General features: G+C 41.7%; 1 protein-coding gene across 1 annotated transcript in view; it reads right to left on the reverse strand.

Moving 5' to 3' along the window:
- The window catches only part of RIN1 (Ras and Rab interactor 1), a 49,220-nt gene that overhangs the window by 19,897 nt on the left and 12,365 nt on the right, over positions 1-16,958 (reverse strand). The window contains exons 5-7 of the mRNA XM_089658069.1: positions 8,739-8,811; positions 3,610-3,701; positions 1,476-2,489 (exon numbers count right to left, since the gene is read on the reverse strand). Coding sequence (XP_089514195.1) covers positions 1,476-2,489; positions 3,610-3,701; positions 8,739-8,811 — 1,179 coding nt within the window. The remainder of the gene's footprint in view (positions 1-1,475; positions 2,490-3,609; positions 3,702-8,738; positions 8,812-16,958) is intronic.

Genomic DNA, 16,958 nt, shown 5'->3' on the forward strand with positions numbered 1-16,958 from the left:
TCATAGCTGGATTGGTCTGTCTCATAGCTGATTTGGACTGTCTCTTAGCTGGGTTGGACTGTCTGTTAGCTCAGCTGGGACTGTCTCTTAGCTGGATTGAGCTGTCTATTAGCTGGATGGACTGTCTTCTAGCTCAGCTGGGACTATCTCTTAACTGGATTGGGCTGCCTCTTAGTTGGATTGGACTGTCTCGGAGCTGGATTGGGCTGTCTATTAGCTGGATGGACTGTCTGTTAGCTCAGCTGGGACTGTCTCTTAGTTGGATTGGGCTGCCTCTTAGTTGGATTGGATTGTCTCTGAGCTGGATTGGGCTATCTATTAGCTGGATGGACTGTCTGTTAGCTCAGCTGGGACTGTCTCTTAGTTGGATTGGGCTGCCTCTTAGTTGGATTGGATTGCCTCTGAGCTGGATTGGGCTATCTTTTAGCTGGATGGACTGTCTGTTAGCTCAGTTGGGACTGTCTCTTAACTGGATTGGGCTGCCTCTTAGTTGGATTGGACTGTCTCTGAGCTGGATTGGGCTGTCTATTAGCTGGATTAGACTGTCTCTTGGCTGGATTGGGATGTCTCTAAGGCTGGCCATACAATATTCAATTCTCTTGAGATTTTTGCTTTAGATTTACCAAAAAACATATAAAAGGAGGTCAAACCCAAACAACACTTTCATTTGTATCCAATTAGGCAGGCCCTTGCACTACACAGTTGAAGGTAAATCTAAAGGAAATTGGGCAGAAATTCAGAAATTAGACAGAAAATTGTAAGGAAATTGTATAGTGTATGGCCAGCCTTAGCTGGATGGACTGTCTTCTAGCTTAGCAGGGACTGTCTCTTAGCTGGATTGGACTGTCTCTTAGCTGGATTGGGCTGTCTCTTAGCTGGATTGGGCTGTCTCTTAGCTGGTTTGGCCTGTCTCTTAGCTGGATATATGGGGATGTCTATTTGTTGGATATATGGGGGATGTTCCTTTGCTAAAAATATGGGGTATGTCTCTTTGCTGGATATATGGGGCATGTCTCTTTGCTGGAAACTGTCAATTCATAGTTCATAGGATTCAAGGCTCTTAATGTGTGCAGTTTATACAGCTAATTACGCTAAAATTGCTTGAATTATTTTTCCTATTATGGGCGTGAGTGGGGCCTCATGTCTAAGTGTTGCCTAAGGCCTCATAAAGCCTACAGCCACCTCTGCACAGAGTTAATGAAATACAGTTTTACATTTTATACCAACACAGAAGTTCCCCACCCATCTGATACAACCCTTCATTTTCTTAAATATGGGAACCAAAATATTACTGTTGTTTATAAGATAAGCATTTCCATGTTTCTTTGTAGACAAATCTTAAACAAGAGCCACTATTTATTTAGCTTCTCATTTAAGATGGGACACGCATTTAATATTCATAAAAATCACATCATGCCCATATATATGTTCACTGCTTCATATCTGTCAGAGCCCTTTTATGGAACATTACTAACCTTGTTCCTCAGGAATAAGCATGTCCAGGTGCATCTCTGCACTCTCTCTTAACATATGCTTCATACGATCTATAAAATCCCTGATTTCCTTTAACAAACTCTTAGAAGTTGTAGGTCCCTCCTGTGTCTTATCCTTTACATCTTTATTTTTCCTCAGTTCCATATTTTGAAGAAAGGCTTGCAGTTCCTTTCCAAACTCAGTTGATATATCTTTTCCCATTTCCTCTATTAATATCATCATTTTTCGTTCTGGGGACAAAAGGGACAAGAAAGCTCCACTAACTGCTCGAAATGAGGAACGACCACTTTTCTTTTTCTTTCTGCGTGTAAGCTGTGGAGACTTTCCACCATCCTCTGACGTTACATCGTCTGCACTGCTGATGGATCCACTATCCTGATCTTCCAAAGTGGACACTCCATTGACGTGGTTCTCTTTTGCATCTTTTGAGTCTTGTGTTTTTGTCATTGTGGAAGGGACATTGTAGTCACCAACATCTTTAGACCGCAATGGTGACAGCTTTATGCCAAGGTCACGACTACCTTTACTTAAGCTCTTTCTCAAACGCTGTCTAAGAGAGGACCGAGGCTTTCTATACTCTTCTGATAAATCCTCAGTTTGTCTTGTCTCAGTTCCATGTGAAGCCTCCACTGACACCACCTCTTCTTCCTCTTTTACAGCTTCCTCACAGGGTACTGGAGGAGGTGGGTTTAGAGGAGGAGAAAGGGAACCTGAATTTTCAGTAGACACCCTTACTTTGATACTCTTCTGGAAGTGGGAGCGTTTGAGTGCTCCAGAGTCTTTGGATTTGAAAAGAGGATTAAGAAAAAAGAGTGCTCCTTCTTTCCCACCCAAGGAAACCTCCTTCGGGCTGCGAGTTTTGAGTGCAGGAACAAGAGTTGGGCTGATAGTGTCCGGTAGCTCAGGCAGAGGTGACAAGGAGAGTGTAAGAGAGTTAGTACTGGAAGTTGGAGCTGGAGAATTATCACGAGCATTAAGTGAGGAATTCCAGAACTCTAAAAGGCAAGTTAAATAACAAGAGAACTGATTTAGAAGGTGAAAAATCAAATACGGGACATAAAAGAGCATATACAACCATTCACTTTTTACTTTCTGCCTCAATGTAGCATAAGAGTTAACTAAAACCAGGCTATTCACTTTGCAAGAGAATTTTCTCTTAGCAGAGTGAATGAGGGGAGGCTCTGCTGACTTTCATCTATAATATTATCTTTTTTTATTTTCTTTAAACCTGATTGGTTATTCTTTGTAAAGTGAATTTTCACCACATTCACTAAGCTAAAGGAAAATTCCCTTACAAAGTAATAATTTAATTTGCCTTTGGAAAATAAACTCTATAGTATGCATTTTCCCCACCACAGTGATATAGACACATACACATGAACAGGCTGGATTGAAGCCTTTTGACTTATAAGTATGTTTGGGGTTGTTCAAGGAATACAAAGCATACATACAGAGATAATGCAAACTGAGGGAGTCTATTCAAGTTCTATGAAGATTGCATCTGTAGTGTACTTTGAGCCCAATATCCCAGCACTGCAAAACAAGAATGGTAGCAACCTAGCCACTGCAATAGTTCTGCTATATAGTATAAACCATTCATACATTGCCACTGTTTGTTATTTCTTTGTGCTAGATCTTTGTGTAGTATACTTGTTCCCTAAAGTGGAGAACATATCTTTCTTTTTTTATTGTTAAGCCATCATACATGGTAATATACCTTACAAGCAATATACAGTATTTGGTGTTATATGACAGTAGGCACTCCAATGGTGTCGTTTCGTTGTTCTGGACTTCAGTCTGTAGGCACCCCAATAAAATTGCATATATATTTTTGATTAGATTATGTTGTAAAATGTGTTTATTACTTCTGAATTATAAGGTTTTGTTTTTGTAATCATCCACTGACACACACACAGATCTCATCCACATCAACAATCCATTAACAGAGCTGTATTACCATTTGCAACCAGTCTGGCAGCAAAAAGTATAGAGTTAACATGAGGATGACAATTTCAGAAAAAAAACACTAGGTCCAACTGCTTTACCTGGCTTTTTCTTATTTTACTCATGATTATCAGTATATACTGTATGCATAATAAAATCTCATTTCTTTACCATGTCCTAGATTGGAAATAGCCTCCAGTTCTTTTCGGGAAGTCACTTTTTCTATAGCTGCAGGAAGTCTTAGTGTATAGGGGAGAACATCCCTGAAAAATAGGGACACAAGTTACATGCAAGATACAAAATAAGTTTAACAGTGCAAAGAAGAATACATGTTGAAAAAGAAAAATGCTTGAAAGTGCAGCTGAATGTGGTTGGATTGATAATTGGATTGAGTGGAGCCTCATGTCTACGTTTTGCCTAAGGGCTCACAAAGCTTAGAGCCACCTCTGCACAGAGTTAATGAAATACAGTTTTACATGTACAGAAGCTCCCCACCCATCTCATACAACCCTTCATTTTCTAAAATATGGGAACCAAAATATTACTGTTGCTTATAAGACAGGGCATTTCCATGTTTCTTTGAAGACAAATCATAAACAAGAGTCACTATTTATTTAGCTTCTCATTTAAGATGAGACACCCATTTAATATTCATAAAAATCACACCATTCCCATATATATGTTCACTGCATCATATCTGTCAGAGCCTTTTTATGGAAATTTTTATATATATATATATATATATATATATATATATATATATATATATATATACACATATATATGTGGGCGTACCTCGGTTTACAAAATTAATTGGTTCTGCGGGACTTTTCGTATTGCAAACAATTTGTAAACTGAAACGCGGTTTCCAATAGGAATGCAATGAAAACCAACTCATCCGTTCCAGAGGTCAGAAAAAAGTAAAAACAAAGTCTTTTATCTGTTCAAAACTCTTTATAAAGTGCACTTTAAAGGCATAAATACTGTAAAGAGACATGATTAAAAATTAATTTGTAAATGCATTGAAAAACAGTTAATCCGTTCCGGAGGTCAGAAAAAAGTAAAAAAAGTTTTATCTGTTCAAAATTGTTCAGAAAGTGCACTTTAAAGGCATAGTACTGTACAGGGACATGATTACAAAAAAATTTGTAAATGCATTGAAAACCAATTAATCCGTTTGTATTGCGAAAAAAAAATCATAAACTGAAGCATTATTTTCAATGGATTTTCATTCGTAAACCGAAAATTACGTTAACCGAGGCGTTCGAAAACCGAGGTACGCCGGTACATATACTATGTAATTAGAACATTGAAAATACATGCCATATGCCTAATGAGCTGAATTCCCATTGCAATGTACAGTGCACCCACTAGACTTCTTCTAGGGTAAAAGCTCTTAGCCTGTATGCAGCACTACCAGTATCTACCACCTACATACCTACCTGAGTCCCCCACCCTCAGCTCGTTAGGTTACATTCAGACAGCCGAATATGTGAAGCCGCTGGCAAGAATAAGTAGATTCTTGTCGATGGCTGCAATTGCTGCTTGCACACACTGTGTGCAACAGACAGCAGCTGTCAGCAGGGGCTGTCAAATAGACCAGTGGTCTCCAACTGCAACCTGGGGGCCAGATGTGGCCCTTTGTGTGCCTTTATATGCCCCTTGGGGCACTAATCTTCCCCCTGACATTAACAGTGAGGCATAATTTCTGCCACTGAAACCAGTGATGAGACACTATTTATCCCACTGACACCAATGATGGGGCACTATTCTCCCACTGACACCAACAACCATGGGGCGCTATTCCTTCCATTGACACCAATGTTGGGGGTACTTTTCCTCCCACTGATACCAGTTATGGGGCACTTTTCATCCTACCGACACTAATGATGGGGTTTCTATCACTGACACTAATGATAGAGCACTATTGCTCTCGCTGGCACCAGTGATAGGGTGCTATTCCTCTCACTGACACCAATGATAGGGCATTGTTGCCGACACCAGAACATTTTCTACTTCTACAGGCCATAGTTTGGCCTCTCTACAGTCTGAAGTTTAATAAACTGGCCCTTTGTTTAGAAATCTTGAAGACCGCTGCTCTAGAGAATCAACATCAGCCAGCTCTGTTGTTCACATGTAACTACTCATCTGTTTTTACCGCACACAAACTCTCCTCAGGCAATTGGCTAGATTTTATGAAGTCATAGCATAGAGTGTTGCTGCATCCAGAGTCGACGATTTTTATTTGAATAAAAAAGATCTTCTATAACTGGTGTTGGCAGAAATCAGAGAGGGTTATTCCCTCTAACGGGGGAACAGACAGCAATAAAATTCTGACAGGTGTTCTAATCCCTCTCCCCTCTATCAAAAAATTGAAAAAAAAAGTTTTGCCTTTAGTTACACTTTAAAGCGCACGTCAAAGCAAAATTAAAAATAAACATACTGTATTGCATAAATATTTGCTATGTATCAACATTTTCATATGTTTTATTACTTTATACATATTGAAATACTGAAAAATGATGGGTGATGCCTCTGAAATATAGTGTTCTCCTACCTTCCACTTTGATATGACAACATAGTGTACTTTTGGCTCTGAATTCCTAAGCATATGTTGTCAGCCCTGCCTATTTTATTTCAAATGTTTAAAAAAAACACAGACCTCTCCTAATCACCCCTCCTCCTCGTCTCCAAAACTAGTGCCAGATGTAAACATTGGGGGCACTTCAAGTTCAGGGGGGCCTCATCCACAAAGTTGGTTTACATTCTCAATGACAGTCGTACATTTTAAAGTGCACAACACAACATAAAGTGTGAGGTCATAGGCCACCTTCCTTAAAGTATAATGAGGCCTAGCTTCTGTGTGTACAGGTGACGGGTCCTTTTTTACCAGCAATTTGCACACAGCCCTCCCTGCCCTGCACGGTCCCTATGAGAGAAGAGGAGGGAGGGGCCGGGGGATGTGCACAGCCACTCTAGTGTCCTGGTGGCAGCTGCTCTGAAGCCCGTGAACACAGCCTGGGCAAGCTCTGACACTGTAAGTTGTGGGTGCCCCTCTCTCTTCTCTATGGTGCTCTCTAGGTGAAGGTGAGAGGATTTTGGGGAGAAGGGACAGCATAGCACTGGAAAGGTGGGTGTGGGGGGGAAGTTCTGTACTTGGATCATAGCATTCGGCTTAAACTGGCCTGTTCCTGCACCCTGTACGTAGCTCACTCCTGAGCCCTGGCCCCTGTACACAGTGCGCTCCTGAGTCCTGCACCTTGTAAGTAGCTCACTCCTGAGCCCTGCGCCCTGTATACAGCGCATTCCTGAGCCTTACACCCTGTATATAGCGCATTCCCACATCATGCACCCTGTACGTAGCTTACTCCTGAGCCTTACACCCTGTATATAGCGCACTCCCACGTCATGCTCAATGTACGTAGCTCACTCCTGAGCCCTGCACCCTGTACATAGTGCGCTCCTGAGTCCTGCACCTTGTAAGTAGCTCACTCCTGAGCCCTGCACCCTGTATACAGCGCATTCCTGAGCCTTACACCCTGTATATAGCGCACTCCCAAGTCATGCACCCTGTACGTAGCTCACTCCTGAACCCTGCACCCTATACATAGTGCGCTCCTGAGTCCTGCACCTTGTAAATAGCTCACTCCTGAGCCCTGCACCCTGTATACAGCGCATTCCTGAGCTTTACACCCTGTATATAGCGCACTCCCAAGTCATGCACCCTGTACGTAGCTCACTCCTGAGCCCTGCACCCTATACATAGTGTGCTCCTGAGTCCTGCACCTTGTATGTAGCTCACTCCTGAGCCCTGCACTCTGTATACAGCGCATTCTTGAGCCTTACACCCTGTATATAGCGCACTCCCACGTCATGCTCCCTGTACGTAGCTCACTCCTGAGCCCTGCACCCTGTACATAGTGCGCTCCTGAGCCTTACACCCTGTATATAGCGCACTCCCAAGTCATGCACCCTGTACTTAGCTCACTCCTGAGCCCTGCACCCTGAACATAGTGCGCTCCTGAGTCCTGCACCTTGTACGTAGCTCACTCCTGAACCCTGCACCCTGTATACAGTGCGTTCCTGAGCCTTACACCCTGTATATAGCGCACTCCAAAGTCCTGCACCTTGTACTTAGCACACTCCTTAACTCTTCACCCTGTGCATAGTGCACTCCTAAAATTGAAAAAAAAAAATTGACTATAGTTCTACTTTAAGAGTGTAAACACTCTATGTGTGGTCCATTTGAGCCACCAATATATGTTTTTTTAAAACAATACAATATACCAGTGCAGAGTAAAAACCTTTACAGATGATGGCAAGCAAAATATTACTTCCTAAGATATATTTAATGAAAGAAAGTATTTTTTTTTCATTATTATATATTTATACTCTTTTGTTATTGTTTATTTTTTTATTATTTTATAATCTATATTTTTTTTTATTTATTTTTTTTTTACTAAATTTTAATTTAATTTTCACATTATGCAGAAAAATATTCAGAAATAAAATCCAAACAAGCAAAACAAAAAATTATAGTAATAAAATAAACAAAGCAAATAAAATAAAAAAAGAAAAGAAGAAAATTGCCTTGAGTTTGCCATGTGAATAGTAAATAGTAACATGTGTGACTGTCTAATTCACATGACAAACTCAAGTTTTGCAACTTTTTTCTTTTCTTTTTATACTGTTTTCTATTATTTTTTAAGTAGGGGGATCTCTTCTGCGAGGGGGCCCAGGGCAGTTGCGTCTTTTGCCCCCTTATAAATCCAGTGCTGTCAATAACTCCTCCTTGTGTACAGGCAGAGATCACAGAAAGTCATCAGTTCACAAGATCTTTGGCAACATAGAAAATGCACTTTTATAACAAAACACTTTCAATAATATACAACAAGTGGTAGATCATAATTGGGCAAAGAACAGTTGTTAAGCCCCATTCACACTATGGTGTTTTGAATCTTGGGCAGAATCGCTACGATTCTGCTCAGGATTTCAAAACGCTTTGCTAAAATGTCAAATCGCACAATAGCATGTTGAGGTGCCATTCATTTTATTGGCACTTAAAAACGTGGTGCGGTTCTGCCGTAATTGTTGCACGACAAATCATGCTGCAATCACGCCAAACCGCATTGCATGACACATGTCACATAAAAGAAGCTCCTGAACTTCTTTTGGGTGACACGCTTCAGGCGATGTGGTTTGTCGTGACAGCAGTGCAATTTGATTCATAGTGTGAATGGGGCCTTAGGGTTTACATACACTTGCTACCATCATAAGGAGAGGAAATGTGTTATAATTACCTTTCGGAACTGTAGTAGGATACAAGTCTGATAAGATCTGGAAAGGTAAGTGTTGAATGTTCCAAAGAGAGACCTGCAACGTACAGAAAAAAAAATCCACAGTCATCAAATCAGTTCAGATGAGAAGAGAGGTCAGAGTTGAGAACAAGCACTTAATTATAGAATACTCAGTAGAGCAAAGACATACCATACCTATAATCTAATGACATGGTTTTAAAAAGGACCTCAGTGGACCTGACTTGGTACTGAACTGATAATCTACTTCTTCAGTGATCAGTAAAGGTCAAAGTACAATACAAGAAGAATCTTTAAAGGTCTCTGATAAGCATGATTTGTTTTTGCATTGGTATTTAGTAATGAAGGAACAGATTCACATGGTTTAAGGTTCAGTCACGAGTAGTTTTTTTCAGCGGGAACACAGTTCCGGCACCTTCAGCACTAAATGTATGTAATGGCAAGGGGTGGTGGGGTGTACTGCAGGGTCTATTGATGCTGGCTACTCGCGGATCTATTGTCGCTGGAGGGGATCTATTTTTGTGCAGGGGAGGAGGGAGTCTATTGATGCTAGAGAGGTCTACTGTTGATGGTGGGGGATCTATTGTTTCTGTGGATGGGTATTATGTTGCTGTGTGGCCAATTGTTGCTGGGAGGGATCTACTGTTGAGGGAGGGATCTATTGATGGTGGCTCTGGGGAGATCTGTTGTTGTTTCCAAGAGTCTATTGTTGCTGAGTTGGGGTATTTTGTTGCAGGTTGTGCATTGTTGCTGAGGGAGGGGGGTTATTGTTGCTGGCTGCAGGGGATCTATTATACTACTTGTTATCCATAACAAATTCCATACAATTGATATTTGCTTCTGTATTCTCTAAAAGGGCGGAACTGGGACGTAGGAAAGGAGGGGAACTAAGAGACAGTGTGGGATGGAGATAAGGGGTGACTTAGAAAGGGAGAGTTCCTGCACCTATTCTCTGCAAAAAAAAGCCCTGGTTTTAAGCATAACTATAACTAATATCCTCAAACAGTTGACAACTTTCAAGTTTCAAACTTCCTTGATCCACCATTTTTACTTTGGGGTTTGTTGAGCTTTTCATAACTCCCAGCCTTCCCTTTACTTTCCTGCCTTTACATAGACTGTTAGGATGGGTTGTGTCATCAGAAAAGAACTGTAATTAAAAAGCATTGCATGCATTAATTTTCAGAATGAGGTGACTTTCCTAGACATACAAATATACAAACAATTTTATAAATATATACAGTCAGGTCCATAAATATTGGGACATCGACACAATTCTAACATTTTTGGCTCTATACACCACCACAATGGATTTGAAATGAAACAAACAAGATGTGTTTTAACTGCAGACTGTCAGCTTTAATTTGAGGGTATTTACATCCAAATCAGGTGAAACGGTGTAGGAATTACAAAAGTTTGCATATGTGCCTCCCACTTGTTAAGGGACCAAAAGTAATGGGACAGAATAATAATCATAAATCAAACTTTCACTTTTTAATACTTGGCTGAAAATTCTTTGCAGTCAATTACAGCCTGAAGTCTGGAACGCACAGACATCACCAGACGCTGGGTTTCATCCCTGGTGATGCTCTGCCAGGCCTCTACTGCAACTGTCTTCAGTTCCTGCTTGTTCTTGGGGCATTTTCCCTTCAGTTTTGTCTTCAGCAAGTGAAATGCATGCTCAATCGGATTCAGGTCAAGTGATTGACTTGGCCATTGCATAACATTCCACTTCTTTCCCTTAAAAAACTCTTTGGTTGCTTTTGCAGTATGCTTTGGGTCATTGTCCATCTGCACTGTGAAGCGGCGTCCAATGAGTTCTGAAGCATTTGGCTGAATATGAGCAGATAATATTGTCCGAAACACTTCAGAATTCATCCTGCTGCTTTTGTCAGCAGTCACATCAGCAATAAATACAAGAGAAGCAGTTCCATTGGCAGCCATACATGCCCACGCCATGACACTACCACCACCATGCTTCACTGATGAGGTGGTATGCTTAGGATCATGAGCAGTTCCTTTCCTTCTCCATACTCTTCTCTTCCCATCACTCTGGTACAAGTTGATCTTGGTCTCATCTGTCCATAGGATGTTGTTCCAGAACTGTGAAGGCTTTTTTAGATGTCTTTTGGCAAACTCTAATCTGGCCTTCCTGTTTTTGAGGCTCACCAATGGTTTCCATCTTGTGGTGAACCCTCTGTATTCACTCTGGTGAAGTCTTCTCTTGATTGTTGACTTTGACACACATACACCTACCTCCTGGAGAGTGTTCTTGATCTGGCCAACTGTTGTGAAGGGTGTTTTCTTCACCAGGGAAAGAATTCTTCGGTCATGCACCACAGTTGTTTTCCGTGGTCTTCCGGGTCTTTTGGTGTTGCTGAGCTCACCGGTGCGTTCCTTCTTTTTAAGAATGTTCCAAACAGTTGTTTTGGCCACGCCTAATGTTTTTGCTATCTCTCTGATGGGTTTGTTTTGTTTTTTCAGCCTAATGGTGGCTTGCTTCACTGATAGTGACAGCTCTTTGGATCTCATCTTGAGAGTTGACTGCAACAGATTCCAAATGCAAATAGCACACTTGAAATGAACTCTGGACCTTTTATCTGCTCATTGTAATTGGGATAATGAGGGAATAACACACACCTGGCCATGGAACAGCTGAGAAGCCAATTGTCCCATTACTTTTGGTCCCTTAACAAGTGGGAGGCACATATGCAAACTGTTGTAATTCCAACACCGTTCACCTGATTTGGATGTAAATACCCTCAAATTAAAGCTGACAGTCTGCAGTTAAAGCACATCTTGTTCGTTTAATTTCAAATCCATTGTGGTGGTGTACAGAGCCAAAAATGTTAGAATTGTGTCGATGTCCCAATATTTATGGACCTGACTGTATATATATATATATACCGTAGATATATATATATATCCACATATAGGGAACGTTATCTCAAGTATAGTGCTTCCAAAGACTTGAATCACTCTCCAGTTCTCTTTAGGGCATTCCTTCCCTACGTTTAGCACAAGAAAATGGATTGCCCATGCAGGGGTTTATCAACAATCCACAGTAAACACTTCATACCAGCCCCTGGCTTGTTCTTATTTCACATAGTTAATCTGGTTGAAAAAAGACCCAAGTCCATCCAGTTCAACCAAAAAGAAAAAAAAAGCACACAAACACAACCACTGGAAAGCCCCCATATACACTATCCAATACCCACAGCTGATCCACAGGAAAGCAAAAAAAACAAAACAAAAAACCCCACTAAAACATGAACCAATTTGTTCCGCGGGGGGGGGGGGGGGGATTGCTTCCTGATCCCCTAGGAGACAATTGGATATTCCCTGGGTCAGCTTTACCTATAAATGTTAGTATCCAGTTATATTATGTGCATTTATGAATCCAAGTCTTTCTTAGAACAATCCTGAACCAGCTCTTGAGGGAGTCTGTTCCACATTTTCACAGCTCTTACTCGTAGCTGGAGATTAAATCTCTTTTCCTCCAGATGTAGAGTGCCTCCTTGTCCTCTGTGACGACCTTAAAGTGAATAATTCTACACTAAGTTCACTGTATAGACCACGTGTCAGGAAAGTCTTGCCTATAGTGCAGGTGAAGATTAGTGGAGCATAAGTATGCGCATGCGCGGAACAGTAACGGGCTAGCAGATGTGCGTGGACTTGGGCATAGGCGCGCATGCGCACTCATGCATTCAGGCGCACACCTGTCACTAATGCTGGCACCAAAAGGGCTATATAAACTGGCTGCAGTGTTGTTCCATTGCTGTTTGGTCTACAGCTTCTGAGTGTGTTCTTGATTTTTCTGCTTGACCCCTGATACTGAACTGGCTTGTTTCTGATCTCCGCTTGTCTGCTACCTGCCCTGACCTCAGATTGGCTTTGATTACTCTTCTGCCTCCTGATCCTGTCTGATTGAACCTCTGCTGCTGACCTGGCCTGTGACCCGATTAATCTGCCTCCTATCATCTATGCTTGATCTGCCCAACTGCTACCGACCTGGGTCGTCTGACCATGTATCCTCCATCCTGCTCCCTGCAGTTCATGTCCTGTAAAGCTGCATCTGGATCCTGGTTCCTGCTGCAAGTCTTCAACCTGCTGACAGCCAAGATCCATGCTAGGTTATCTGCCATCAGTCTGTCCTGCTGCTTCAACTGACTACTGGACTGATCACAGGCACTCTTACCTCGCCGTGCTCCTGCGGCCGCTGTCCCATTACCAGTAGACCTCAAGCCAGAGCTGTACAGGAGGCCTGCCTCTTCACGACAGGCTCACTATCCAGGTACGTGACACCACTGATGTATTTATACATGTTGATCATGTCCCCCCTTAATCTCCTCTTCTCAAGAGAGAATAATTTCAGTTCCTCTAATCTTTCCTCATAGCTGAGCTCCTCCATGCCTCTTTGGGTGCCCTTCTCTGTACTTTCTCCAGTTCCCCAGTACAGTGTTTCTCAACCTTTTTTCAGTCAAGGCGCCCTATAAAATTCTGCACAATCTCAAGGCACCCCAATCTAAAATGCAAAAAACTATTCTACACACATCCAGTACACCCAACGTTAGAGTTGATTTATTCTTCCATAGTAAATACACCTTTGCACACTGGTATCAACTGTTTCTCTTCCTCAGTCTGCCAATGCGACTCCAGTGCTGATGAAAAGGGGCAAACAAGGCTGATGTGCATGCGTCTCACGTCCTCTTTATCAACTGATGATGTCATTGGCTGTTAGGATGCAGGCAGCTAGAAGATCATAAAAGTGCACAATGAAAACCTGTGGCTTTGTGTACTAAAAGACAGAATTGATCCACTTGCTGGCTTGTATACAATTTTTGGGCATTTTGCCAAGGCACCCCTGAAGAAGCTTGAAGGCACACCAGGGTGCCTTCGCACCCTGGTTGGGAAAGGCTGCCCCAGTATCCTTTCTGTGGACTGCAGCACCGCTGTTCTGGCATCAAACATAGGTTCTTGTCTGTTTCTCCAGACAATACTCACAACTACTATGGACACATGCACTTCTGGCTGCTCCCTTGTAGCCAAAATGACTCCTGTGGGGAGGGAGCAATCAGAAATATTGCAAACGCCGAACTCAAAAAGGCTATGCACACCTACCCAATCAAGGTGCTGGATACCGGCAAAACATGGATCCAGGACTTGAGACTTCATCCCTTCGAATTCTCTGCAAAGCCTCTGGGCTCCAGGTTCCATACCAGGACTTACTAATACCAGAGGACATCCAACAACTAGTTTCCTCTGCAAAAATACACACCCTAAAGCCCTCAACCTGTATGGACGAGAACCCTAAGTGACACTTGAACCTTCTCACAGCGTGAGAGGAAGTTGTACTTTTTCATTGTTTGTAACTTAATTATCCTGCACTGAGAAGAATGGATAATTTACCCTTTCTTTCTGTGGTAGCACAAACAAATTTTAGAATAAACAGATCATTATGCTGTAACGTGCTTTCCTAAGAAGAATACACTGTACATTTTTAAATTGCACAATATGAAATGTTTCAAAGCATTTAATTGTCCAGTATTAGTAGAGTGGCTCGGTCCAGTCACATGCAGTGTAGCTGTTTCACCAGAAGGTGGCAGAAGTTCACCAATGCAAATTAAATGATGCATACAGATGTTTTATGCAACATCTATAGTAATCTCTAGTGTTTTATATACAGTATGTGCAGGGGCGGACTGACAACTCATGGGGCCCCCGGGCAATAGGAGATCATGGGGCCCCTGTCCCCTTCCCAAACTCAAAAAAGCGTATGAAAAAGGTACCAGGGGCATCTCATGGGGCCCCCTACTGACCCCGGGACCTCGGGCAGTGCCCGAGTTTCCAAATGGTCAGTCCGCCCTGAGTATGTGTATATATATATATATATATATATATTGCACTTTTACATATGCGTTTGTGATTTGCATGGTTTTATTTATTGGATGAGATTTGTTGCACAAGTCTAGGATTAGTGTACATGGCACTTTGGTCTATTTTTGGTGTTAATTTTGCACTATATTGATAGCTCCTGCTCCTAAGAGTCTTTAGGAGTTTTCTGTGGTGCAGACTGAGTTATGTAATACATTTCCTGGGACGTGACTGACCATTTTATTGTTTCCTTTCCAGGAAAGAAAATAGGTGCGCAGAGAAAAATATAAAGGAACAGTGTTTTTTGCCAAGCAGTATTAGCTTCATCAGCATCTTGAAGAAAGCAAGCAGATCATGGGATCACCTGTGTGCATTAGCATGTTATGTTTGAACGTGAATATGGCAGCCTAGGGTAGAAGTCGGGAAAATTAAGATGACTATGGAGAATAAAGTGCACTAGCTGCTTGAAATTGCAATTAATATCTATGGGCCAGTCCAGATCGATGAAAATTTACTGAACCTAATGCAGTGTCTTGATGAATTATCATGTTACTTATTCTCACTCAGAATTATTTTAGCTTGCATGAGGATTTCATTGGCTGACATGTAGGGGTTTATTTAATAAAGCTGGAGAATGCAAAATCAGGCTCACTTTTGCAATGAAACCAATCAGTTTCCAGGTTTTATTGCCAAAGCTTAACTGAACAAGCTAAGGTTAGCAGCTAAGTGCCTACTGTGACAGCCCCAGCTGGGGTATGGGCTTTTGGAGGGGACTAGGTGCTAGCCTTCTAGCCACTGATTAGGCTCATGGAGCAGACCGGGGATACTGTCTGCTTCTCCCGGGCAGAGCATGGAAGAGAGCTTAGTTCAGCCTCTGGTCCATAGAGAGAGAAGATCATTCTCTAATGATGGACAGTAACATGATGAACGCTGAGGAATGGATTAATTCTCTGCATAAAGACAATAAAACTTCCCTCTGGAGTGGATGGAAAGGTGTAATAAGATTCTTGTACAGGTTAATGGTCAGAGGAAATATGGGACCCTCCTTCAGGCTTGGGTTGGAGAAGCTCTTCAAGTTGGGACAGAAATATTTATCAACAATCTCCATCAAGAAATCTATGAAGATAAATTAATTCCACTTTTTCAGACTGTTGGAATATTGTATGAGTTTTGTCTCATGATAGACAGATTGCACAAGTAGGGGCCAGTCACATGAAAGACAGCATGTGTAATGTACTTTTCAGGGTTGGACGTTCTGGGCTGTCTGGGGTGGGCTCGTGGCTGGCCTGGGTTCCTAGCTGTTGATTAGCTTACTGTTAATTAGATCACTGATAGCTGTTTGCAGTTCATTAGATGTACTAAAGATATTACTGTTTACCATTTGCACTGTTTAGGATAATGTGATTAAGCTCCTACCTAATCAGTGTGGGATGTTTATCCCAATGTGTAAAATTTGTTTTTATTGTTCATGTGGGGACTGCCCCTATTTCTGAAGAGTATAAAAAACCTGAATATCTGTTTAGTAAACAGTTCCAGTTCACGCCTAAGCTAGTGTTGTCTAGTCCTTGGGTGCAATGCCCAGCTATAATACCTTGGTCCTGTGTCCCAGTGGCGAGGAAGCAGTTCTCTGACGGAGGCACTCAAGTGGGGTACCAGGCGGTCTGCCACAGCTACCATGCACAGCTGCACTGGACTCTTGAGTGCACCACTTTTAGTAAATCTATCCCCATAATCACTAAAGGAGGAAGCTTCATACAAATTTATGTTAACTATAAGGCTAAATAGAGTATATGGAAAAGCAAGCAATATGTGAAAGACTCAAAGATTAGTCTCAGCTAAATAATAACAATAATACAAGAATAACTCAAGTGTGAAAAAAAACACCATGTGTTCCCTTTAAATACACACAGGGCATTTTTTTTGCACTTAGGAGCTGCAAATGATCGGGCACTAATGTGGATAATAAATTTATGAATAAATAAATCTCATTGAAAATGCTGTAGACTGCAGACTTGCTACTATGCTTTTACCACAGCCGTTCACATAAACAGCAGTCAACTAATGGCTGAAATTAATATTTCATTATGCAGTTGTTTGCAGAGGACTAAGATAAGCAGGAAAGAGGAAAAAAAATATGTTGATGGTTGGGGGTTTATAGTCTATCCAGCTTACACAGCAAAATAGTGGTTCTTAAAGTGAACCTGTCAGGTTAGAAAAAAAAAGAAAACAGATCAATGATCCCGCAATAGAAGAGCCATACTCAGTTGTCCTGCCTCCCCTGCCTCCTTTTTACCCTCCATTTCAGCTCTACCACTTTCACCAGTCTCTTTGGCA

The sequence above is a fragment of the Staurois parvus genome, unplaced genomic scaffold, assembly GCF_062004578.1.
Source record: "Staurois parvus isolate SC_StPar_1 unplaced genomic scaffold, SC_StPar_1.0 ptg001051l, whole genome shotgun sequence".
Classification (NCBI taxonomy): Eukaryota; Metazoa; Chordata; class Amphibia; order Anura; family Ranidae; genus Staurois; species Staurois parvus.